The sequence below is a fragment of the Stenella coeruleoalba genome (genome assembly GCF_951394435.1).
Source record: "Stenella coeruleoalba genome assembly, chromosome: 11".
Lineage (NCBI taxonomy): Eukaryota > Metazoa > Chordata > Mammalia > Artiodactyla > Delphinidae > Stenella > Stenella coeruleoalba.
Window position 1 is genome coordinate 101,021,966 of NC_137157.1, and position 24,718 is coordinate 101,046,683.

The following is a 24,718-nucleotide window of genomic DNA, read 5'->3' on the forward strand; positions in this document are numbered from 1 at the left end:
AACCAGACTGTTGGCCCGGACGTGTCCTCTTCCCGGGGCTCGGGGAAGAGTCCACTTCCGACTTGCTCAGGCTGTCAGCAGACTCACTCGCTGCAGGTGCAGGACCAGCTCTCGGCTGTGCCCCCGAGGCCCCCGAGCCCCGCCCGCAGCCCTGCGCCTGCCCTGCTCCCAGCCACAGAGGACTCTCTTGTCTTTGGCCCCCGTCATGAATTACTTTTGTTTGTTGTTTTTTGCTTTGTGTGATTTTTTGAGTCATAACTAACATGTGACGTTACATTTGTTTCAGACGAACAACATAGTGATCCCGTATTTGTATTTATTGCAAAATGCTCGCCACAAGTCTGGTTAACACCTGTCACCTCACAGTCACAATTTTTTTCTTGTGATGAGAACCTTTAAGATCTACTCTCTTAGCAACTTGCACACGTACAGTACAGTATTGTTAGCTGTAGTCCCCACGCTGTCATGCTGTACTTTACATCCTCAGGACATATTTATTTTATAACTGGGAGTTTGCCCCTAAGGACCCTCTCCTTGTGAAGAGCTAATCCACTGCTGGGATTAGCTCAGGCCCCACTGGACGGCTTCCCCATCCTACGGCACATGCGCCGTATAACATAACCCGACCACAGGGTAAGGCCCCGAGTTCACGGTTCCAGGGGCCATGCAGGGCGCGTGCCTGGTGGTGGCGGGAGAGAGCTGGGGGTGTGTTAGACCCAGCCCCCCGGTCCTCTCTTACGGCTGCGGGTCTCAGCTTTCCTCTCCCAGGGCTGTAAGGCCAGTATCCCAGAGGCGCACAGAGAGGCACCTAATTAAGCCTGTTTTGCCAGTGGAGAAAGGAGACCCAGAGAAGCCCCCAACCTCGGGACCCCCGTCTTCTGGTTTCTGCTTCCACGCCAAGGTTTCGCCACCTTCTCCCAGCAGGAGACTCAGCAAAGGGCTTTGACACAGAGACCCCCGAGCGTGGACGCTCCACGTGGGTCTGCGGAGGGACCACACTTCCTTCCAGTCGCCCACATTTCCCTGGCGGCCCAGGGGGAGCCCCTGTGGCCGTCCAGCTCGATCCAGCTCCAGCAGTCTCACGGGCCTCAGGGGCCCCCTCAAGGAGAAGGAGGGACACAGAGTGGGTGCAGGGTTGCCCTGGCGACCAAGCAGCAGGCAGGGAGGAAGGGGAGAGAGGCCAAGAGGGGACGGAGGCGGACAGCGGGAGCCCCGGGGGGAGGATGATGGGGCTGACGGGCCAGAGCCATTGCAGGCAGAGCCCACGGGCCGTGGCCACCACTCCCACAGCAGGACCAGCCCACGGGAGGCCCCCAGGGGCAGCTGGTCAGTCGGCCTTGCGTCTCCCTCCCCACAGGGAACCTGGAACAGGCCAACGAGGAGCTGCGGGCCATCATCAAGAAGATCTGGAAGCGGACCAGCATGAAGCTGCTGGACCAGGTGGTTCCGCCTGCGGGAGGTGAGCCACCCCACCCCGGGCTATGCGAGTCCTGAGTCCAGGCTGCGGGAGGCCTGCCCTTTCGGGCTGGAGCCTGGTCCAAGCCTGAGGTCACAGAGGAGGCCGAGCTAGGCCCCCCGATGCCTGGAGGTTTGGCAGAACTTCAAGGAAACTCTGCAAAGCGGAGCTTTCCCCATAACCTGCCGGGCTGGGTGCTCTAGGAATGATGGGGTCCTGGAGAAGGAGCCCCCCGGGACGCCCCTTCCTGTTCCTCCCGGGGCAGTGTTTGTCGACTCTGTCAACTGTCCTCCGTATACAGTTGCCAAAGTATGGGTACAACACTTTAATGTGAAATATGTTAACATCAAATGTTTTTCAATAAATAAATACTCAGGGACAGCTCAGGGGCCCGAATTTCTAGTTAACTGACCAAGGCTCGTCTGCATCCACTGTTATGAATAAGTTTGTGTTTAAAGGAAACAAACAGTGTTGACATCGTTGACGTTTTGCGTTTGTCTTTTTGAAGTAAGTACGGGCTTATGGGCTATCTTTAAATAAGTACAGACAGCTCTGGGCATGCACGTGGAGTAAGTGCAGACTGATCGCGGTCCAGCCCCGTGGGGACCACATTCACGGAGCGATGCCGTCAGGGACACAGTTTTCTGAAATGTGCACCCTTCTTACTCAGCTTGAAACAAAACAAAGTGGTCTTCCATCCACTTAAACAGCAGGTATATTCCTGGGAAACTGGAATATCACAGCCGTGCAGGTCCCACGTGGAGCCGAGTGAGGGTCTTAGCTCAGGTGGTTACAGCGGGAGGTCCCCCCACAGACGGCTGGCATGGCCTTGGCAGGGTGCCAAGGTAGTATTCACCGTGCTTTTCGGGACACGTCCAGAGCCACGTCGTTCACGCCAGCAGCATCCCCAAAGCATGGTGACAATCGCAGTGACATTGAGAAAGTCCCATACGTTCCCAAAACACTCCTTAAGAGGGGGTGCTGCCCCTGACGAGACCCACCCCCGAAAGGAAGGCAGGCCTGGGGATGGGCGCCACGCGGCCTGGCGTCACACGCACCACGTCCCTTAATCCTCATCACGGTTCTGTGACGCCTGCTCTAGGAGCTGGTTCTCAGCTGCTGAGTAGCTGACCCCAGGCTGGTGGTGAGAGCCCTGTGGATTCAGGACCCAGGTCCAAGGGGGCCACCCTTCCCACCAGAGCCAGTCTTCCCCGATTCAGGCAGACAGGGCTCAGGCATCCCCTCCACTTGGGGCTGGGGCCCCTGCCGTCCGGACGGAAGGCAAGCAGCTGTGGGTCTGGCTACTCTCACGAGACAGCTAGGAGCAGGGGAGCCATCACAGCCCCCAGATGCAACCCAGCAGCCTTCTCCAGGCCTTCCGCCCCATCTTCCCCCAAGAACCAGAAGATGGGGCAGGGGGGCTCCTCGTGGGGCAGGAACTGCTCCCCTCGGGGCCCCACTCGCTTCTCACCACCCACCTCGTCCCCAAGACGGAGGCTGATTCTGTCTTGTGTCACTTGGGGAGCAGCCCAGCCGCGGGGTTAGAAAGCCCCGACCGAGATGGGGGGCCTGCGCCCCTCCCACCAACCCCTCCCACCAACCCTTAAGCAGAACGCTAGCCCTTAGGGGACTGGGCGATTATCAGTGGGCACCCGGAGCTTCAGAATCTTAAAAGAGTTAATCAACAAGGTCAGTTAAGTAAAAAATGCAAGGTGGGAAATAAGTTTGACAATAGGCTACTTTTTCTGTGAAAAAAAGAGAGGGTAGGAATATATTTGCTTATTTGCAGGAAGCATTTGCATAAAGAATCTCTGGGAAAATAAGAAACAAAAGAGAAAGCTTATCTGATAGGAGGTGGGGAGAGAGACTCTTCACTGTACACACACCTTTTTGTATATTTTTGTCTTTTTGAACCACGTGCATGGAGAGCCTCTTCCAAAAAATTTAATTGAGAAAACTTAAGAAGGCGTGGACGCTGACAAAAGGTTCCTGACGCCTGGCCAGCCCCCCTGTTCACGCCCTGTTCACCCTGTCCTCCCTTTGCTCTCAGATGATGAGGTCACGGTGGGCAAGTTTTACGCTACTTTCCTGATCCAAGAGTATTTCCGGAAATTCAAGAAGCGCAAAGAGCAGGGCCTGGTGGGCAAGCCCCCCCAGAGGAACGCCCTGTCCCTGCAGGTGAGGGCCCTCGCCCCCCGGGGGCCTGGCACCCTCCTTTCGCCTCTGCCAGGTCCGGGGCTCTCACGGGCTGGCTGGAGGCGGGTCCCTTCCTGAGGGTCCTGAGGCTTCCCCAAGGGGGATGCTGCAGGGGTGACCCTCCCCTCCTGTGGCCTCGCAGCCCGCAGAGCTCGGGGAGTTGGCCGGGGGGTCTGCTGACACCCCTGAAACAGCCCCTCCCAACATGCCTTCATGCCCTGTGGACCTCCGCAGGCTGGCCTGCTGCGGGGAGAGGCACAGGGGCGGGTGGGTGGCAGGTGGGGCACCAGAGCCCTCACGCATCATCCCCCTGGGCTCCAGGCTGGTCTGCGCACCCTGCATGACCTCGGGCCCGAGATCCGCCGGGCCATCTCCGGGGACCTGACCGCCGAGGAGGAGCTGGACAAGGCCATGAAGGAGGCTGTGTCCGCGGCCTCGGAAGATGACATCTTCAGGGTAGGGGGGTGCCCCGGCCGCAGTCTTCCGCCTCCGTAAAGCTGGGTTTGGAGCAGAAGGGTGGGCTGGCGTCCTGAATCCAGGGAGGGAGCCCTGAGTCTTCGGCAGGATCCCAGCTCCCCGCCCCCAGCCCTCCCCCAAGCCCTCCCCCAAGCCCTCCCCCAGCCCTCCCCCAACCCTCCCCCAGCCTTCCCCCAAGCCCTCCCCCAAGCCCTCCCCCAGCCCTCCCCCAGCCCTCCCCCAGCCTTCCCCCAAGCCCTCCCCCCAGCCCTCCCCCAGCCCTCCCCCAGCCCTTCCCCCAGCCCTCCCCCAGCCCTTCACCTCATCCAAGCCTAGTAGTCCTTCCCAAGCCGGGGCTCCCCAGAGCCGGCAGCTCACAGAGCATCACTGGCCCTCGGAGAAGGTGCGAGGGAGCTGTTTTGCTAAGGAAATGTTTTTTAGGAGACGTTTCTACGTTACACGTTGCAAAAGTGCTGGCCTTTGTGCCACGTCGAATCCACAGACCTATTTTGTTCGCCAACATTTGAAAATCTGGCACATTCAAATAAAAATCTAGACTTCTATCCTCTCTTGAAAACACCAGAAGATGTGCGGTATCAGGCAGCAGAGGTCTGGAAGCCAGTGGCAATCTTGACTTACACCATGAGGTCTCCAGGCCCCAAAGCCCCCTCCGGCCTCCTCTCTCCCCTCCTGGGTACCGAGGCTGCCGTCAGTTTTATATTTTTTTTTTTAATTTATTTAATTTATTTTTTTATCTATTTTATAAATTTATTTATTTTGGCTGCGTTGGGTCTTCATTGCTGCACACGGGCTTTCTCTAGTTGCAGCGAGTGGGAGCTGCTCTTCATTGCAGTGCACGGGCTTTTCATTGCTGTGGCTTCTCTCGTTGCGGAGCACGGGCTCTAGGCGCACAGGCTTCAGTAGTTGTGGCACGTAGTCTCAGTAGTTGTGTCTCATGGGCTCTAGAGCGCAGGCTCAGTAGTTGGGGCGCATGGGCTTAGTTGCTCCACGACATGTGGGATCTTCCCGGACCAGGGCTTGAACCCATGTCCCCTGCACTGGCAGGCAGATTCCTAACTACTGCGCCACCAGGTGAGCCCCTGCCATCAGTTTTAACAGTGAAAACTAGTGCCCACTGGAATTCTGGGGCCCTTGCACCCAGCTCTCTTCATGAATCCCCAAGGTATTTGGCTAAAAATCCTATAGCAAGTGAGACACCACCACCCAGAACTGCGCTAGGGCCTCTCACCCCGCCTCCCGGCCCCAGCAGGCTCCCAGGCGGTGGAAGCATGGGGGTGAGAGGAGCCCATCACCCTGAGGCTGTCTTGTCCTCACCACCCTCCTCCTTGTCACTGTGAAATGTCCGTCAATGAATGGCCTCGGGGACACACTAGCATGTCAGTGTGACCCCAAGAGACACCCCCAGCCTTGCAGGTAGCTACTTGCCCACTTGCCCGGGACAAGGGGGGACGTCGGGGGAAAACACTGGTTCCTGATTTGAAATCTAAGACTCTCCCAGGGGAAAGGAGGCCAGAGTGTAATTGGTGTGGTAACTAAGCCCTTCTTATTCTCAGAACCGTTTGGCCAGCGTAGCTCCTAGCTCAGGGAGCCAGTTGGATTCTTTATTTAAACCCCATTAGAGCCTTCGGGCCCTGTTTTCACCCTCGGCCCCCACATGCCCCCCCTGCTGCAGCGAAAGGTCTCCGCCTGAGACTCGGCCGCGTGTTGCCCGGCGGGGCGGAGCTCCTGGTGGAGAAGGAGAGGCGGCCGTGGGCGGGCCACCCCCCACATACCCCTCCGTCTCACCTGCAGAGGGCCGGTGGCCTGTTCGGCAACCACGTGGGCTACTACCCCAGCGACAGCCGGAGCACCTTCCCCCAGACCTTCACCACCCAGCGCCCTCTGCACATCAGCAAGGCGGGCACCAGCCAGGGGGACGCGGAGTCGCCCTCCCACGAGAAACTGGTGGATTCCACCTTCACCCCCAGCAGCTACTCGTCCATGGGTTCCAACGCCAACATCAACAACGCCAACAACACCGCCCTGGGCCGCTGCCCCTGCCCTGCCGGCCAGCCCGGTGCTGTCAGCATCAGCACCGTGGAGGGCCGTGGGCCCCCCTTGTCTCCTGCTGTCCAGGTGCAGGGGGCGTCGTGGAGGCTCAGCTCCCAGAGGTGAGCAAGGGGTTGCACGGGAGGGGCTTGGGGAGGAGCATTTGACCCCTCAGCCCTCCAGCTGGGGTGGAGGCGGCTGCCCAGACCCCGGCCAGAGGGCGGCCAACGCAGCCTCCCGGGTCCTGCAGCCGTGCTCGGGAGGCCCCGTGACACCTGGCCGGCAGGTGTCCCGAGGTGCGCGCCTCTGGACGGGGCCTTCTCTGCTTTCTCCCCCGAAGCAGAGAGGCCCTGGCCCCGATGCCCGAGATGTTTGCATCCTGGAGACACCACCGTCTCCGTCCCCTGGGCCTTTCTCAAGTCTCTGCCCAAACCTGGCCTTGGGCCCCCAGGGGATGGGGCAGGCCCACCCTGTCTTCTTAGTGCCCTTCTCGTCCCCGGGAGGAGGCATTCTGGAGGCAGGAGGCCCTTCGCTGGGTGCTTGCCTGCTCTGACCCCACGTGGGATCATTCCTGGCAGTCCTGACGTCTCCCGGCTACTGTCCCTTTCTTTTCTCCCACCCGCTGCTCCCTGGTGCCCCAGGACCCACTGCCATGACGTGCTGGGGCGGTCAGCGCCTACTTCCATGCCCTGGGCCTCAGCAAGTGCCTCACTTATATCAGCAGCTCCAGGCTCCCAGGCCCGGGAGGATCTGAACACTTCACCCTTAGCTGAGCTGCCCCTCCGAGCGGGACAGCAGCCCCCAGCAGCCCCGTTTCTGGGGCAGACCTCCTTTCCTCCCCTCCAGCTCAGATCCAGAAGTGATCTTTTCTAAATCCCTGGACAAGTGTCCTGAGCTGCGTTCATCCCAGAGGCCAGCTCCCGGCCTCCCGGTGTTCACGTCCCTTCGCCACGCCCGCGTTAGCCGAGGGTCCAGCCCGGGCCGTGTCCCGCCCATCGCAGCTCACGGCTGAGTGCGGTGGCACCAGCTCTGGACTCAGGTCCTGCACACGGCGGCCCACGGGGGGCGTCCCCAGCCCACGTCGCACCCCTCCCACGCCAGCAAGAGCACGCAGCGTCTCCTGTGTCAGTCACCGGGGGCAGGGCACCATCGGTCAGGGCCTCCTCCAGAGATCCGCCCAGACCCTCCCCGAGTGGCTCACAGGCACAGGGTCAAAGCTGGCCACTGACCCCACACTCAGATCTGAGAGGATAAGCTGGAATATCTCCCAGAGGCCCTGGGAGCCTGAGCATACAGTGGGCGCCAGCACCCAGGACCTACAGGAAGAAAGGTGGAGGGAGACACCGAGCAGGACACAGACAGGAAGGGAGGCCAGAGGCCAGAGCGAAAGGCCACGTGACCAAGTGAGCAGCAGACCAGGGCCTGGAGAGCGAGCAGCTCAGTCTGAGGCACGTTCTGGTGTAGAAGGTCTGCAGCTCAGGGGCACTCAGGCTCGGGGGCTCAGGCTCGGGGGCTCAGGCTCACTCCCCACTGCTCAGAGGAACGAACCCCTTTGTGAGGCCTCTCCTCTGTGCTTTGCTCTAAGGAGTCAACGCCAAATCAAAAGCGTGTCACGTACGACACCGGGGAGTCCCCAGCTCTGCCCAGCAAGTGCCCACAGGCCCGGCTGTCTGCAGTACAGGGAGGGGGCCAGCCCCTCGCTGGTCCCCCGCCCCTCCCGAATAGTGCGGCCGGCCCTGAGCCGGGCAGGCAGACGGTGTTACTGGTGGGGACACTAGTCATGGGTGGGCTACATGACTTACCCCAGAGAGTAACTGAACCGGGTCAGAATCAGATCCCCTAGGATGCTAACCTGGAGGCCCCTCCCCCCCATGGAACCCTTATGGTAACACTTCTCGGCTCCATCGGTGGCCGCGCGCGTGTGTGTGTGTCTGTGTGTGTGTGAGTGTGTGTGTGTATGTGTGTGTGTGTGTCTGTGTGTATGTGTATGTGTGTCTGTGTGTGTCTGTGTGTGTGTCTGTGTGTGTATGTGTGTGTGTGTCTGTGTGTGTATGTGTGTGTGTATTTGTGTGTGTGTCTGTGTGTGTATGTGTGTATGTGTGTGTGTCTGTGTGTCTGTGTCTGTGTATGTGTGTATGTGTGTGTGTCTCTGTGTGTGTGTGTCTGTGTGTCTGTGTGTGTCTGTGTGTCTGTGTGTGTCTGTGTGTGTGTCTGTGTGTGTGTGGATGTGTGTGTGTGTCTGTGTGTGTGTATTTGTGTGTGTGTGTGTCTGTGTGTCTGTGTGTGTGTCTGTGTGTGTGTCTGTGTGTGTGTGTCTGTGTGTGTGTGTCTGTGTGTGTGTCTGTGTGTGTCTCTGTGTGTGTCTCTGTGTGTGTGTGTATGTGTATGTGTGTGTATGTGTGTCTGTGTGTATGTGTGTGTATCTGTGTGTGTGTGTGTCTGTGTGTGTGTGTCTGTGTGTCTGTGTCTGTGTGAGTGTGTGTGATGCGTCCCCTGCCTGGGGGAGGGGAGGGGTGGCGGTTGCTGACTTTCGTCTCTACCCCGGACACTTTAGGTGCCCCTCCCGGGACAGCCTGATAGCCATGGTGTGTCAGGACGAGGCCCCTCGGGATGAGACCTGTGGCCTGAGGATGGATGAGGACGCCGAGTACGGCAGCGAGCCCAGCCTGATCTGCACGGAGATGTGAGCTTTGCCCTATCCGGCTGCCCGAGAAGGGGAGGGGAGGGGGTGACGGGCGGGTCCCTGGAATCCTCCTCTGGCAGCAGCAAAGCAGAGGAAGCCCCCCACCCTCATACACACGGTCCCCTCGTTGGCTTGGCGCTTCCTCATGACACGATGTTTTCAGGAAAACTGCTAAACGTTGTTTCCTAGGCTTTCTTGACACGTGTACATATTGACAATTAAATATTCGTGAAACTGCCTATAATAAAGCTGCCAGCAGAGGGCGCTGTTGTCAGCCGTAGCTGAGATTTCCATCGCAGCGGGAATTTTTTAAGAGAAGGGTTTTTAAACTGCAGCTCCAGACCCATTAGGAAGCTGTGACATTTGCTTAGTCGGTTACAATCAACACTATTAAAAGAAATCATAGCACAGAATAGCATAGAATAGGCTAGAAAAGGACAATAGGAAATAGCATATTCGAAGTCTCAAAGGTAGTACTACTTTGTGAAGCATTTGTCGCCAAGTCCCATAAAATGTATTTGTGACTGTGAGTTGCATTCACAAAGTTGACCCTGTGTTAGAAGATTTCCTGAGAGGAACACTTTATCACAAGGAAGGACCAGGCCCTTCAGCTTCCGCTGTTCAGAGGATGCAGATTAACACACGGCCACATACCTGAGAAGGCAAGAAGAGCATCTGTTCCCACCGTCTAGGCTCTTGGTGTGTGCTTGGTACTTGCAGGCCCTCTGCTAGATGGTGGACGAACCGGCCTCGGCACCCAAGGGAGGCCACAGGCTGGTTCAGGAGCTAAGAGGATCTCAGAGGAGGAAAATAAAGATTTCCTCAGTAGCTGCTCACAGAGTGGTGCAAACAGCGAGAGTACAGACGCTCAGAGAAGGTCAAGGTCGGAGAGAGGCACCAGGCACGAGGTCACACAGAAGCTGGGGCTTCAAGAGTGGTTACGGTCTGGATACGAAGAAAATGTAACAGGGAGGGTGACCAAGCTGAACGTGACAGGCAAGCACGGTGGCTTTCGTCCAGAACCCTCCCTGCATGTCTGCAAACGCTTGCAGACAACACACCAGGAGCACAGGCTCTGTCCTCAAAGCACGTGGAGTCACACCAGGCACAGGCGGTGGCCTCGTCTGTGACACGAAGGGCTTAGAACACAAGCGGGCGTCTGGGGTGCAGACGGCTCCACTAGGGGTTGCAAATCAACTTAGGGACTACAATGTCTGTTTTCAGTGAAACAGCCCAGGCCAAGGTAGAACAGAGGCTCTCGGGTGCAGCGGATTCAGGGAAGGTAATCGTGGACCCGAGTCCGGCCCTTGGGCACGTCTGTCGTGTGCCCTGGGCCAGGAGGAGCCGTTTCTCACTGAGTCCCCGTTAGAAGGCCCAGGAGCTGTTGACTCACTGGACACCCCCAAGGGCCCGCAGCTGCCCCTCACCGATGACCGCACGCTCGCGCTCTTGCTGACCAAGGGTGGGCGGGCCCGGAGAGTGAGGGGCACAAGCGTGGTCTCGCGCTGGGAGTGGCCGTGGTAGACAGCATCCGCCTGTGAGCACGCATTGCAGAGAGGAGCTGCAGGCCCAGAATTTGTTTCCAGCTTTCTCAGCAGCGGTGGTCCCCCTGCCTCGAATCACAAGGGCAGGAGGACACACGGGGCACAGGCGGAAGGAGCCGCGGGAACGTCTGTGACAGCAGAGAGCGCGGCCTTTAGAGAGCACAGAGTGGGGGTCCCCTCACTAGGGAAAAAGCAGGCTGCCCGGAGGTTACAGTGCCCAGTGTCCTCTGCTCCAGGCTCTCCTACCAGGACGATGAGAATCGGCAGCTGGCGCCCCCCGAGGAGGACAGGAGAGACATCCATCTCTCTCCGAAGAGGGGCTTCCTGCGCTCTGCCTCCCTAGGTAACCTCAGACCCTCTCTCTGACGGTGCCCCCCGCCCCGTGACGGTGGCCAGGCACACAGGGGTGACTGAGGAACGTCATCTCATGGGGCTCAAGTGGCCCACGGTTGGGCTGGACCCGGGCTGGACGTGTGCTGATGCAGCACCTCAGTGAGGGGCCCAGGGCGGGGGGAGGGGGCATCCTTGCCCCTCCCTTGGTGTGAGCCGTCGGGGCCGTGTCATCTTCTTCTCTCTCTTTTTTTTTTTTTTTTAAATATTTATTTATTTGGTTGTGCCGGGTCTTAATTGTGGCTCACCGGCTCCTTAATTGCAGCATGCAGGCTCCTTAGTTGTGGCATGCATGTGGGATCTAGTTCCCTGACCAGGGATCGAACCCGGGCCCCTTGTATTGGGACCACAGAGTCTTATCCACTGCGCCACCAGGGAAGTCCCCCGTGTCATCTTCTGTGCTGACCCATCACTTGCTCCACAGGTCGAAGGGCCTCCTTCCACCTTGAGTGTCTGAAGCGACAGAAGAATCCAGGGGGAGACATCTCTCAGAAGACAGTTCTGCCTCTGCATCTCGTTCACCATCAGGTAGCCCCCACTTTGGGACAGGCCACAGGCCACCACCTAGCAGGCTAGACAACCCCGTGATGGTCGTGCACCAAACCCCCCAGACGCCCATCAGCCTTCCTGTCCAGACCACGGCTGTGTCCCCACCCCTGGCCCTAACAGCCCCCGGGGAGGGGGCTCTTCCCACACGAGGACCGTGCTCTCCCGGGCGGGAGACCCGGGAGGTCCTCCTGGACAGCAGGAGCCCCTCTGGAGGCTGGAAGGACCAGCTGCTCCGGGTCGGCCTGAGCATTCTCCTCCCAGTGGCCAGATGTTCCCTCCCCAGACATGGCTACACGACAGGCAGGTGCGGTCACACCTGGAGCCATAAGACACCTGGACATTTAGCTACACAAAAATCCACCCACTGGAATATGGAGATGACCAGAGAGTGTTCCAGCAGGTGGTCAGGGACAGGGATGATGTCAGGAAGGCGGGTCCGGGCAGATTCAGCAGTTGAACCGGCTCTTGGCCTGGGTGATGCCAAAAGATGGCGAGATCCAAGTCCCCAGCACCGAGCTGCCCTTAGGACCCTAGAACTGATGGAGATTTCCAACAGCTAAACAATTGGGGGCTGAACTAGATCCTCCCACCTTCTTCCCTCTGTGATTACACACTCCCTCACCACGGGCCTCTGCTTTAAATGACTTTTTTATCCCCAGAGGCATTCAGTGCCAATCACAGCTTACAGTCGGCCTAAGGCAGCCAGCATGGCTCTGCCAGGGCGATGGTATTTCTGCTCAAGGAAGTCCACGATTTTGCTCGGCCTGTGTGCCAGCGCACGCACGCGCGTGGTCTCCACAGGGCTTTCTGGAACGTCGAGCAGAGCCTTACGCTTCCCTCAGTTGCCCAGGGACCCGGGACCCCAGACTGGGGGCCCTTGAGAGCAGTGGGCAGGGAGGCCAGCAGCCTGGGGACACCGCGTGTGCTTCTCTGAGGGATTTCTAGAAGCTGATTTCACCCGTCTCTGCTTATCGTGAAGGAAAACCTCCCTCGATTTACAGCCTCCCCCTATGCTTCTGAGCTGCCCTCTGACCCTTGCGGCCACGTCCCCCCCCTCTGCCCCTCGGGCTGAGCCTCCCCACCGGGCAGTGTTGCTTCCTCGGACCCATCACGTCAGAGCAGGTGGAGAGGATCCGTGGCTCACGGGGGACGGGGCCAGGGCTAGAGAGCAGGTGACCTGGATCCCACTGGCCCGTGGCTTTCTGAGCTTAGAGGAGAAAGGTCCCTGCAGACTGACGGTCACAGAGTCTATTTAGGGCGGTTGAGACCGGCTCCAGGTCCGGGTGCCTGACCGAGAGGGTGCGAGCATCGGGCAGTGGGACACGGCTGAGGCCCCCTGACCCGCACTCTCGTGTCATGTCCACAGGCGCTGGCGGTGGCGGGCCTGAGCCCCCTCCTGCAGAGAAGCCATCCCCCTGGCGCCCTCCCCCCGCCGCATGCAACGCCCCCTGCCACGCCTGGCCCGGCCTGGCCCCTGCGGCCTGTGCCCACCCTGCGGCTGGAGGGAGCCGAGTCCAGCGACAAGCTCACCAGCAGCTTCCCATCCGTCCACTGCGGCCCCTGGGCCGGGGAGCCCACGCCCTGCGGGGCCAGCGGCGGCATCCGGAGGGCCCGGCCCGTGTCCCTCACTGTGCCCAGCCCAGCAGGGCCCCAGGGCCGGCCCTTCCACGGCAGCGCCAGCAGCCTGGTGGAGGCGGTGAGTAGGCCGAGCTACGCGGGCCGGGCAGGGGCCCCACGGGCAGAATGGAGGGGCCCTGTGGGGTGTCAAGTGTCCTGGCCGGAAAGACCCTCAGTCAGGTCTCAAGTCCACGTGAGCGCCCAGCCCGGCCGAGGAAGGGAGGTCACACTGGCCGGGGAGCAGGGGAGCCATGCGGGGGGCTGTGAGGGCACGTGGGGTGGGAGCCGCGGGCGGGGGCTGGGGTGTATTCCAGGCTCACCTGCTGCTCCCCGAGGCCTCCAGGAAGGGGGCAGACGCTTCGGGACAGAGCGGGCAGGGGCTGGGTGTGTCCTGCACATACACGCGTGCACACACACACACACACACACACACACGCATCGTCCCCGGGATCCTCACCCCCAGAAACGCAGCCAGTGGCACTGGGCCAAGTGTCATCAGAGGAGAGTGAAGACTCCTGGAAGGAGTCACGTGGGCGTCCTGGGGCGCCGGGTGGGTGGGAGGGAAGGACCAGGGCCCCTGTGGCCTCCGTGCGCCCAGGTTGCCTGGGTTTGAGGACAGTGCCCCTGCCCCGCCGTCTCTCCTCTGGCCCGCACGCCCCTAATGCCCGCAGGGGAGCTCCGTCCCACTCCTGCCCGGTGCGCAAGCACACACACGTGTACTCACATGATGCGCACACACACGAGTACACGCACGCGTGTACACACACTCTCCTCCCGAAGTGACCAGTCGGAAGCCCCTGCGCCGGCCCCGAAGGGAAGAGCCGGGCTCAGGAGTAACGCCGTCCCGGCCCCCTCTCCCCCAGGTCTTGATCTCAGAAGGACTGGGGCAGTTTGCTCAGGATCCCAGGTTCCTCAAGGCCACCACCCAGGAGCTGGCCGACGCCTGCGACATGACCATCGAGGAGATGGAGAGCGCGGCCGACAACATCCTCAGCGGGGGCGCCCGGCAGAGCCCCAACGGTACCCTGCTCCCGTGTGCACACTGCAGGGACCCGGGGCCAGACCGAGAGGGGGGCGCGGAGGACGCGGCCTGGGCGCCCAGCCCCGAGCCCCGCCAGGGCGGAGAGGAGCCCCGGGACAGCAGGGCCTTCGCCAGCAGCCTGTAGCAGCCGGGCCGGAGATGCCGGGTTTTTATTTGTCTCCATGTTCCTAATGGGTCCGTTTCAGAAGTGCCTCACTGTTCTCGTGACCTGGAGTTAACCGGAACAGCGTCTTCATTCATTTCGTAGGGACAAGACCGAGTCGGCGGCCAGGAGAGAAGCAGCCGCGGTCCGTGTCCGGCGGGGAGCGGTGGGGGGAGGGCGCGGGCACCAGGGAGGGCCCCCCACCCCCCGCGGCCGCCTCGGCTCCCTCAGCCCTCACCCAAAGGACCCTACGCCAAACGGGTGTCTTTCAACTCTGCTTGTCAAGAACTCGTTTGCACATATTCTGTACGCGCCTCACTGTCCCCATAGAGCCAGGGCCCTGTGCCTTCACGGCAGGAAGGAGGCCCCGGCCAGGCCCTGGGGAGGGGAGGGCGCTGCAGCTCCAGGCTGGCCACGCCCCCTGCGCCACCCGCGTCTGGACCCCCTTCCCACCCGGCCACGGTCACAGCCACGCCGCACCGTCGGCGGCGCCGGGGGAGCGCGCACGCCCGCCGGGACAGGACCGGTGGTGCTGAGCGTCTGTCCAGCGCTCTTTTGTTTGGGGATTTGACATTTTTCTTCACAGCATGTTGCAGTTTTCATTTGGGGGGTTTTGTTTTTTTATACTTTTGTTTTCCCAGGGGGAGGGAGGGAGAAGAGTGTTTACAAAGTTTTGCAGCCACCCACCTTACCGTTTTCACTTTTGCAAATGTAAATCGGGTTCAGTTTTGTTGTATTATTTAACGGTCGTGGTTTCCTTTTCTACGGAGGACTCAACAGAGCCGCCGTGGGAGAGTTTTACCGGCCGTGGTGTACGCCCGATAGTTCGTTATCATTTCCTTAGGTAGTGACAAGATTTCTTCGGTTTGGTTTCATAACTGAAAGGTGGTCAGCAATGCACTTGGTAGGGTCTTGCACAAATGTGTGCAGTAGCACGTGCCCGAGAGAGGAAGCAGCACGGGTCTCTGCGAGTGTGTGTGCCGTGTGTACGGTGGGGTGTGTGTGTGCGGGCGCGGGCTGAGTCTGCAGCCACGCCACGCCCGGGCCGCCAGTCCGCCCGCAGTTCCCCTTGGGGCGTAAGGGTGGGGAGCTGTCAATCTGGGGCCGTTTGAAAGCAAAAGCAAACCACTGTCTCTGCTTCTGAAACGGGAATCAGTAACTGCATTTTCTGTCCCACAAGATATGCAAAAACAATGCAATAATATTCATTTTAAAAACACAGTTGTGAGTTGTGTTGGCATTAAAACCTGTTTGAAAAACCACACAGAAATTTACGGGGGAAACACAGGAGGCGCTTGGCTTCGATTTGTTCCGTCGAACGTTTCACTGCATTGAGGGTGTTTCTGCTGAAGAGACCGTTATACTTGAATTCAGGTCAGTCTCAGTATTTTACAAATATTTTTTTAAAACTGAATTGCAGTTGTGCCAGGCGAATATAATGAATTAAGTTTGTTTTTGGATTCACTTCTTGTATATTTGCTGCATGTAAGTAAATCATTTTGTATTTGGAGTGTGACAAGCTTCACCTTTGAGCTCTTAAGTGCTTTTCTACGTGTGGCTGGGGAAAAGGGGGACAGCTTTTCTTGTCATTTGTGTGACAAGTGCCGGCACTACCCGTGTGGGTCCCGATGCAAGCTTGGGCACACTGTTTTGCATATCTTGTGTTCTCTTCCATTTCCCTCAGTTTTCCCCAGACGGGGTAATAGGTGCATCTGTGTCTTGCTTTGAGAGATCAGGACCCGTCTTTTTCCCGCGTCCCTCTGTCTGCTCTGCCCTGGTTTTCAGAGTTGGAATTTCTCCGGGGAGAGCCCTGCACTGTGAGGGGCCGCGAGGCACCCTAAGCCGCCTCTTTCGTCACCGGGTCCCCCCTGGGAAAGGTGGCTGACCTTACCCTTCACCACCCCCCGCCCTGGCACGAGCGTTCCTTAGGGAAGTGCCCACTGACCGGGAGGGGGGAGGGGACGGGGTCTTCAGCCGACAGCAGGGGCCAGGCAGCAGGTGCATCCCGTCCGTCCAAAGCCAAGTCCGTCCTGCTCGCTTCTCCATCTTGCACTCATTCTGGAACAGGATGTCCTCCAGCCCACCCCTCGCAGTACGGCAGCCACAGAGGGACAAGGACCGGGGGCGGGCGGTGCGTGGGGAACTCGTGGTGAGGGCAGGGCCGGAGGCATTGTGGGGGCGTCTCTCTGCCCCTGCACCCACCTGGACATCACCCGGGTGCTACATCCTTCAAACAGGTTCCAACAGTGACTGATTTGGGGGAAGCAGGACCCAGCTGTCCATCCAGACCTTCCCCGTTGAGTCTCTTCCAGCCCCGGGCTCGCTCAGCCCTTCTTGGCGCTGACTTACATGAGCAACTTAGAAGTCAAAGCCGGGCAGCGCCCGCTGCTCCGTGAAGATGAGCCTTCCTGTGGTGGACGGATGCGCACACCCCCAGGTGAACACATACAAGGGCTGCTCCCTATTCCTCCAAGCCCAGCCCTTCCAGTCTCTGGGCTCCTTCTCGGTGCCATTGAGGTCTTGTAGGAGTTACATTCAGGTCCCTTGTCCCGTTTCCCTGAATGTCTGCCGCGGCTGCTAGGGTCTTAGTTCTGATGGAGAGCGGAGCCCTTTGGGGTTGATCCCCAGCTCTTGCTGTGCGTTTGGCCCCTGGATAGAGCCGTGGACTCTTAGCTGACCTCACACACGCCGGCACACACTCGGCCTTCTTGTGCTGTCTTCTGTTTTCCTTCTGGGCTTTTCGTCTGTGTCACCGAATCTCAGCGACCGGCTTGTGCTGGGCTTATGACAGCTACTCCCAGGGCTCCGCCAAGCACATCCCCCCCATCACCGCGCGCACCGCAGGCGTGCTTCTCCTTTGCCGTCAGCTCTGTCTCTGTCGGGAAGACCCATGCAGGGGCGGGGGGTCTTCCCGGGCCAGAGCTCAGGACCAGCGAGGGTGGGACGGACACGTGGCACCCATCCTCCCAAGCCTCATCTGTGGCGTGGTCTCCGCCTCTGCACCCAGAACAGAATCTTCCCACGACCCTGGAAAGCAGAGCTGTTGTGTCTTCTGAAGCCCTTGAGCGGCAGGAGAAAAGCCATGATGGCCAAGGACCTGAAGGACTTGAGGAGTTTAGGCTCAGGGTTTGGTGGAGCTGGTCTGTGTTTGTCCCCTGAGGGGCCAGCCTCTTGTTTCCATCTTAATCTTACAGTTACTCACGTGCTTGACTTGATCCCCAGCTGTTTCCTTTCCACCCCCCTCCTAGAAGGTTCTATTGGGTCTTGGGCTAAGATGCAGGCATTTTCCCCCAGATTTTGGCTTGATCCGTGAATTTTTCTCTGCTTTGCTTCAGAAGCTCTTCATCCAGTCTCTTCCCTCATCTTCTCAGTCTGACTGGGACCCAAGGCTCTGCCTTACCCGTCTTTATCCTCCTCCACGCCGCGGCTTCCGAGCTGCGGGGCCTCGTCCTGAGCTGCCCGTCACTTCCTGCCGGCCGTCCTCCCGCCACACCGTCTCCCCGTCAGTTAGCTGAGGCACCCTCCAAGGCCAATGTAATGTCTTTCTGAGGAAGAAGAGCCCCTGAAAGGGAGGAGCTTGGAGGTCATCGAGGGGGTGAGGGCTGCTTTCCAGGGGCCAGCTGAGAGTATGTGTCCCCCACCCCATAGGCCAAGCAACAGAGCGGAACTTAGAGCAGCACAGGGAGGAGGCCGCGTGGTTGAGGCCTGCAGCCTCGTCAGACCATCGTCACAGGCATTGCTAGGCACGGGGGTGGCAGCTCCGCCCCCAGCGAGACCTGGAAGGACGGCGTGTCGCTGTCCAAGAGGCCAAGGGCCAGGCGACCTGGTGTCGACCCTCTAAGCCTCTGGTCAGTCGAACCAGAGCCCAGGCCAGGTCTGTTTTCTTCAAGACCAGGCTCTGGTCTGTGGAAAGTGCCAGCACTGAACCGAAGGGAAACTGGGGCAAAAGGGGGCATGTTTTGACCCCCTGTGTCTGCTCCCATTTTGTGGAAGGAAGTGTCCGGTGTGACTGCCCGCCGTGGCCGGGACAGCGGAGAGGCAGAGGCCTCAAGATCGACCGTAGAAGAAGAGAAAAATAAAAGTGCTCTGGTGCTGTTTTCCCAGCCAAGCCGTTGTCTCTGGCCGGTAGGGGTGTCTGCCACCCTGTCCCCCTCTCTGCGGACACTCCTCCCGCGTGTGGGCCACGGGCTCCAGTGGGACGACAGGCGGGCTGGGGGGATACCCCGAGGTCACCACGGGAAGCCAGCGCCCAGCTCTCCTGGCAGCTGCGCCCGCATCGGGGTGGGCCTCCCTCCCTTTCCCCAGCCCCCCGTTTTCCCTCTTCCCCCGGTTCAGTGAGAGCGGGCCTGTGAGCAGATTCTAACATAGTTTCTTTGTGAAGCCATTTCTGGTCTTAACTTTATTTATTTATTTATTTTTGTTTCCAACGAGACCCTGCTTTGTGAGGCCAGGCAGCAAACCATCAGGTAAATGCGTTTCTGCCAGGGTTCCGCATCGCTGGGGAGAGACCCGCACCCCACACGCGCGCACGCCGACACGTGCTCATGCACACGCGCACACGCACGCGCCCTGACGGGGCAGGCGCTGGCCCCCGGGCTGGGACCAAGACGCCTGGCTCTGTCCTCCTCTCAGAAGGCTGCGTGCTGACTGGAGAGAGAAGCAGCGGTGCTCCCCCGGGTGGAAATGTGCCGTCCGGACTGAATTCTATGAACTAAATATCATTTCTCTTCATGGAGAAAATACCACCACTCTTAAAGTCAAGGTTTTTTCTTGCCATGATTTTAGGAGGCTTGGTCCACAGCAGGCGGGTGGCGAAGGCCCTGAGGCTCCCTGGGGTCTTAGAACAGCCTCCCTGTGGGCTCTCTGAAGGGGAACTGGCGATGCAGTGGAATATGTGGAATGTACCGTTAGGCTGAGCTGGGCAAATCGCTGAGCCCGGAGAGCAGTCGGAGGTGGGACCCTCCGTGGACATCCCCTCTCTCCCCTAGTCAGGGACGCCCGATGGGGACCAGAGGGCGGAACAAGGGTTTGGCTGTCACGTCAGCCGCGCCCACAGCCTCCTGCGGGGTGGGGCTGCCGTGCTGCAGGTGCCTCCCCTGTTGTGGGGCCTCCAGGCACCAGGTTTCAGAATAAGTAGTGTGACTTGGATGCGGCTCCTGGAAGGGTAGTGTGACACTCAGTCCACGTGAATCAGACATTTACAACAATCCACCACCTGGGAGGACTCGTGAGTGAGAACACGTTTCGCCGAGCTCACATCTGAGCCGCTCTGGGGTCAGAGGCTGCCTGTTTCAGGGGAGGGCCATGTCCGTAGGAGACACGGAGGGGGGCACCGTGCCTCCTAGTCACGGTGCGGCCCGGAGGCTCCCGCTCCGCCACCCTTGGTGCCCCTGGGTTTGTGGGTCGGCACGAGGGAGAAGGGGGCCCGGCCTCGGTCGCCACCCGCTGCGCTGGCTCCTGAGGGCGTGGCCTGCGGGGCCCCAAAGTCCAGAGCAGGGGGCAGGGGAGGCCCTGTCCCTAGACGGGTCACTGGGTTCCAAGCCCCCCTCCCCCTAGATGTCCCACCGTGGAGACACCATGCTGAGGCTTGAAAGGGGAGAACAGAACTTGGGACTCAAGGGTAGACGGTTTTTAAAGAAACAGCCCAGCACCAAGGTCTCCTTCAGAAGGCGGCCCTGGGGACCCCGACGCCGAGGCCCCGTACTGCCTGCAGGTCAAGGGCATCCCACCCACCCTCGGAGTCGGGCCTCGACCTCCCTGCCTGCCCCCCTCCACTGTTCTCCCAGAGCCTTGAGGGAATAAGGTCTGGCTCTGGAGGCTGGGATGTCCAAGGCACAAGCAGGTCTGGACTAGTCTGTGATGTAGCAGCAAGAACCACCGTGGAAAACACACGTCCACTAAGAATCAGGGTGACGGGCCCCCCGTTGGTTGGTGAAGCTCCGGAGTGTCTATCGCTGTCACAATTTCCCTGTTTTATTTTGACGCCCCTGAGCTACCAAGACAAGGTCCTCCGTGCGGGAGGTACGGACGCAGCCCCTCCACCCGCCTCGCCTCTCGTCCCGGCTCGGACCCCCTTCATCCTCCGACCCACCGAACCATGCTCGTTCTCAGAGGTCGGGGCCCCCACCGCCATCGCCCCTGCACCCATCCCTTCCCCACCCCCTGCGTCCCGTACACCTCCCTCCGGGCCCTGCGGCTTCACAGCCTCATGTTGTAAATACTGTTGTACAGTTTGTAATCATCAAATCACCCCAAGTCAGCGGCCTCGCCTGGGTCCCTTCTCACCTTGAGAAAGACCAGGGAATCGAGAAGAGCTTCAGGGCCATCTCTGTGTGAGACGCTATGTATATTCCTGTAAGATTGCATTTTTATCTAAGGAATGATGTTATTTAAAAAACAAACCAAAAAAAAACAAAAAACAAGAATTGCAAATAAATTTCTTAACAATGTCTACGTTGGTTCGGTCGGGTCACCCCTCTCGCCTTCTCGTCCCGTTTCCTAGACTCACAGAAACGCCTTTAACTCTCAGACGACGCTCTCGTCCTCCAAAGGGGAGGACGGCCGGGGGAACGCGGGGAACCTGACCCCGGGGAATCAGACCCGGGGGATGGTCTCTGACCTCATTTCAGCAACTCGTCTCATCACCCAGGTCTTCCTTCCAGTGAAAAGGTTAACAGAAAAATGGTCAAAGGTTGACCTTCCAGTGAAAAGGTTAACGGAAGAATGGTCAAAGGTTGACAAGGGACAATAGGAGAAATTAAATGGTTGATCTGCAGAAGACAAGAGCTGCCCCCACCCCAAAATCGGGAAAGGCACAAAATTGGTTTTGAATGAAGGAGAGGGAGGGGGGAAGGAAGGGGAGAGAAGTCGGGGGATGAGAGCATGTATGTGAAAGTACTTTGGGGACTTTCCTGGCGGCCCAGTGGTTAGAACCCCGCGCTTTCACTGCCGAGGCACAGGTTCAGTCCGAGGTCAGGGAACTAAGACCCCGCAAGCCTCATGGCATGGCCAAAATATTAAAAAATAATAATAATAATACTTTGAAGGCTATAGATAGGCAAGTTGTTTTCTTTTTTCTTTTTTTGATTATTAAACAGACTCAGACAAACCTTTCAGAATAATTCCCTGGGTAAAAATAACTTGTCCCAGAAATAACGTCTTAGTTGGATGCAGTTACGAGATCGTCCCTGTGGACGATTGAGTCCATTCCGGCAATTACAAGTCATTGCCGCCCTCCCTCCTCCTCTGCTGGAGCACCCTCGGCCCCAACCCTGGACCCTGGGCTCTGGAGTCCAGGCTCGAAGGAGAGGAGCACGCGTGGAGGCTGCTTGTCCAGCTTCCAGAGCAGGAGCTGGGACCTCGGGTCACAGTCAGCTGTGAGGTATCACTAGGTAGCAGCAATGACTGCAGTGCCAAAGTTTGAGAATGTTGCTTTCGATCATCCGGAACAGACTGGAGACTTGCCCTGTGATGAACCTGCTCTGCTTGCATTTTGAATGCTTCCTCAAGCGGGACGGAAGGAGCCAGGCTTCGCCCTGGGAGTGGTCACCACGCGAGCAGCCCTCACGCATGGGCGGCCTCCCTGCTACTCTGCTCTCTGGGTCAGCGTGTAGCCCGGCCAACCCCTCCCCATCCTCAGGTCTGCTTCTGCCCGCTTCCTCCTTTCTCCCCACGAGGGGGTGTGATTGTTGGTCTGACTGCCCAGAGAAGTCGATATGCATTGGGCCCATTACAAGGGGGCAGGATGGCCGTGTGGTGGAAAGTCAGTGGACACACCTGACACTCTCTCCTGTGCTTGCTTTTTCCCGCCTTCTTTCTATGTATCCCCGTCTTGCTCCCTGTCCGCACGCGGTTTGCCAGGTAGGTGGGCTCAGCAGGCTCTCAAGCCCCTGCTCTCAGAGGCCCATCTGGACCCATCGGCCCAACGGTCAGGCTGCAGGAAATGGGTCTGGAAGACCCTCAGCTGCCCGTGAGCCGAGTGAGGGGCTCAGCCCAGCCTTGACGGAGCCCTACCGTGAACATCATCAGACACCTGTCCAGCTAATAACAAAAGGCACCTACGCTTTTCATGGGCTGCAGCTCCTTGTACATAATTTCCTTTCTAACGCAGTCATCAGGTGAAAAAATTCCCTTGGAGCTGCGGCTCCATTTGGAAGCACTGAACGCAGCCAGTGCCGGCCAGGGTGCTGCTGGGACGGTCCCCGCTTCTGGGATGGTGTGCAGGCCCCTTCCCTGAGCAGAGGTGCCCTCTGTCCTTTGGAAGTCCCATGGGCTAGGAGCTCACGCAGACGCTGAGTGGCCCGGGGGGGACCGAGCCAGCTGTCAGCCCCAGGGCCACACTTTGCCCCCTGCTTTATGACCCTGGGCTGGACCCTGTGGCATTTCTCCTTTGCTGGATGCCTTGAGGTTGGGTTTGTCAGGAGGCAGGACAGATGTCCTGGAAGGGCCCAGGAGGCCATGGGGAAAGACGGGAATTCCTCCCAATGGGCTGCTTCTTAGTGCAGCAGCCAGTGCTGGGGGTGTGGGGCCAGCAGCGGCCACCTTGGGGGCCCCGTGAGCCGGCTCCCTGCCCGCTCTGGCCGGCCTCTCCGTCCCCCGCAGATGGCTCGCCCTTGTGCAGCCGCACCGTCCTCCACGTCCAGGCTCCCTCGGCCCTCGCGGCAGAAGCTGCCCTCCGGTACTTCCATAAACCTAGAGTCCTCTCTCAACCCCTGTAGGTAGTTAACCACCTCTGACTCATTAACCAGTCTTTGTGTTAGCCTCTCCCTGTTCAAATGACTGGAGTGACTTCTGCCCCTGACTGAACATACCAGTAACACCCGCGGGGCCCTTGCGCGTCCCTCTGCCTGGAATAGTCGTCACCTGGATGAGTAAGTACTCAGAGGTGGTTATGCACTGACCACTCGGCATCCGGTCCTTCCTGTGGTTAAGCTGAGGCCCTGAGCAGCCTCCATCTTTTCTCTGAAACAAGAGGCACAGACCTGACCGCTGGGCGCCATCGCCTGCAACCAGATGAGCCCAGGACAGTGGGGGTGAGGGGCCTGCTTGTGATACACGCCAGACCTTGACTCCAATGCTGTGAACCTGACTGAGAGCCGTGTCACCACTGCCTACAAGGCCCAGAAACAGGCCCAGATTCTCTGAGACCACGTGCTTATACCCCCATGGTCCAAAAACGTACTTCTTGAGTCCCTAGTATGTACCTGACACTGTTCTGGGCGCTGGGCAGAGAGCAGCTTGGCTCTGGTTCTGCCCTACGATGCCCCACCCGTCCCAGGAGTAACCCTTCTTCTAACAACACCGAGAATGCACTGGGTGAGGCCTCACCCACAGGCTAGCGTCTCCCCACAGCCCACTGAGGTTCTAAGGGGGGCTGCACAGGCCCTGCACACAGTCTGTACAAAGATGCCCGCCTGGGGTGGGAGTCAAGGTGCATCTGGAGGCTTTGTGCCTGGGGGCGGGGGTCGGGTGGGGTGTGAGCCCAGCAAGGTCACGTATCTGTGAGGGTATGTGCGACGGAAGGTGCTGGGCCCAGCGCAGGGCCAGTGGGTCATTCAGGACGCTGAGCTGGCCTCTGCAGGGGCTCCCTTATCCAGGGAGAAGGGGCAGAAGCAGCAGTGGCCTCGGTCCCTGGCACAAGCCGCTTAGGCTGGGGCTGGGCCAGCTGCTGGGGAGAGCAAAGGAGAATTGCCTCCTGGGACGGCAGAGAAGCACGCCTGCGCAGACGCACTGAAGCTGAGACCACCCGGCTTCCGCTGGCTCCTGTACCGGGTTGGGCCCTGCTGTCAGTGTGCTCGTTTTCTATGCTGGGCAACAGATTTCCACAAACTTAACAGCTTACAACAACACACTTGTATTATCCCACAGTTTCTGTGGGTCAGGAGCCCAGGCCGAGTCCTCTGCCATCCACGGCACACTGGGCTGTGCTCCCATCTGGGGGCTTGACGGGAAGAAGCCCCTTCCAAGTTCATTTAAGTCGTGAGCAGGATTCGATTCCTTTGCGGTTGTAGGACTAATGCCGAAAGCTCAGCTTCTCCGCGCGAGTGCCACATCGAATCTCAGAGACAGAGTTTTGGGTGAAGCAGAAAAGAGCAGCTTTATTGCTTTGCCGGGCAAAGGGGGACACGGTGGGCTCCTGCCTCGAAAACTGTGTCCCAGCCCCAGAGGACTTGATGAGGGTTTTATAACAATGGTTCCCGGCTGGGCTGCTGGCAGATGAGGGGGTGCGCAGGGTCTCAGGCGGTCGGTCTTCTAATCCTGACGAGCTGCTCTGGTCCCGTTAGTCTCGCCTCAGGCTGCTCCTTCCTTGATGAGCAACTGTTCGAATCCGCCCTTTGGAACCCGGGGAAGGTCATGGAGGCTAGAACCTTGCCTACAAGAGATGGGGGACCGTAGGGCCTCTCTCGGTTTCAGGACTGAGGTCCCCATTTTGCTGCTGGCCATCAGCTGGGGGCCCCTCTCACCTCGAAGAGGACGCCTGCACTTCCTTGCCGTGCTCCTCCCCCCAAGGTCCCTCCCTTCAAAGCCAGTAAGGGGGAGTCTTCTATCTCATAGGCGTGACATCTGGTGGGTTAAAAGCAACTCACGGTTCCTG

General features: G+C 59.2%; 1 protein-coding gene across 1 annotated transcript in view; it reads left to right on the plus strand.

The window, feature by feature from the left end:
• Nucleotides 1–15,634, plus strand: part of CACNA1C (calcium voltage-gated channel subunit alpha1 C) — a 457,740-nt gene extending 442,106 nt beyond the window's left edge. Inside the window, exons 38-46 of the mRNA XM_079938602.1 lie at nucleotides 1,358–1,459; nucleotides 3,507–3,634; nucleotides 3,974–4,108; nucleotides 5,921–6,279; nucleotides 8,712–8,840; nucleotides 10,621–10,727; nucleotides 11,199–11,302; nucleotides 12,690–13,019; nucleotides 13,804–15,634. Coding sequence (XP_079794728.1) covers nucleotides 1,358–1,459; nucleotides 3,507–3,634; nucleotides 3,974–4,108; nucleotides 5,921–6,279; nucleotides 8,712–8,840; nucleotides 10,621–10,727; nucleotides 11,199–11,302; nucleotides 12,690–13,019; nucleotides 13,804–14,106 — 1,697 coding nt within the window. The 3' untranslated portion in view covers nucleotides 14,107–15,634. The remainder of the gene's footprint in view (nucleotides 1–1,357; nucleotides 1,460–3,506; nucleotides 3,635–3,973; nucleotides 4,109–5,920; nucleotides 6,280–8,711; nucleotides 8,841–10,620; nucleotides 10,728–11,198; nucleotides 11,303–12,689; nucleotides 13,020–13,803) is intronic.
• The last annotated feature ends 9,084 nt before the right edge of the window (nucleotides 15,635–24,718 follow it).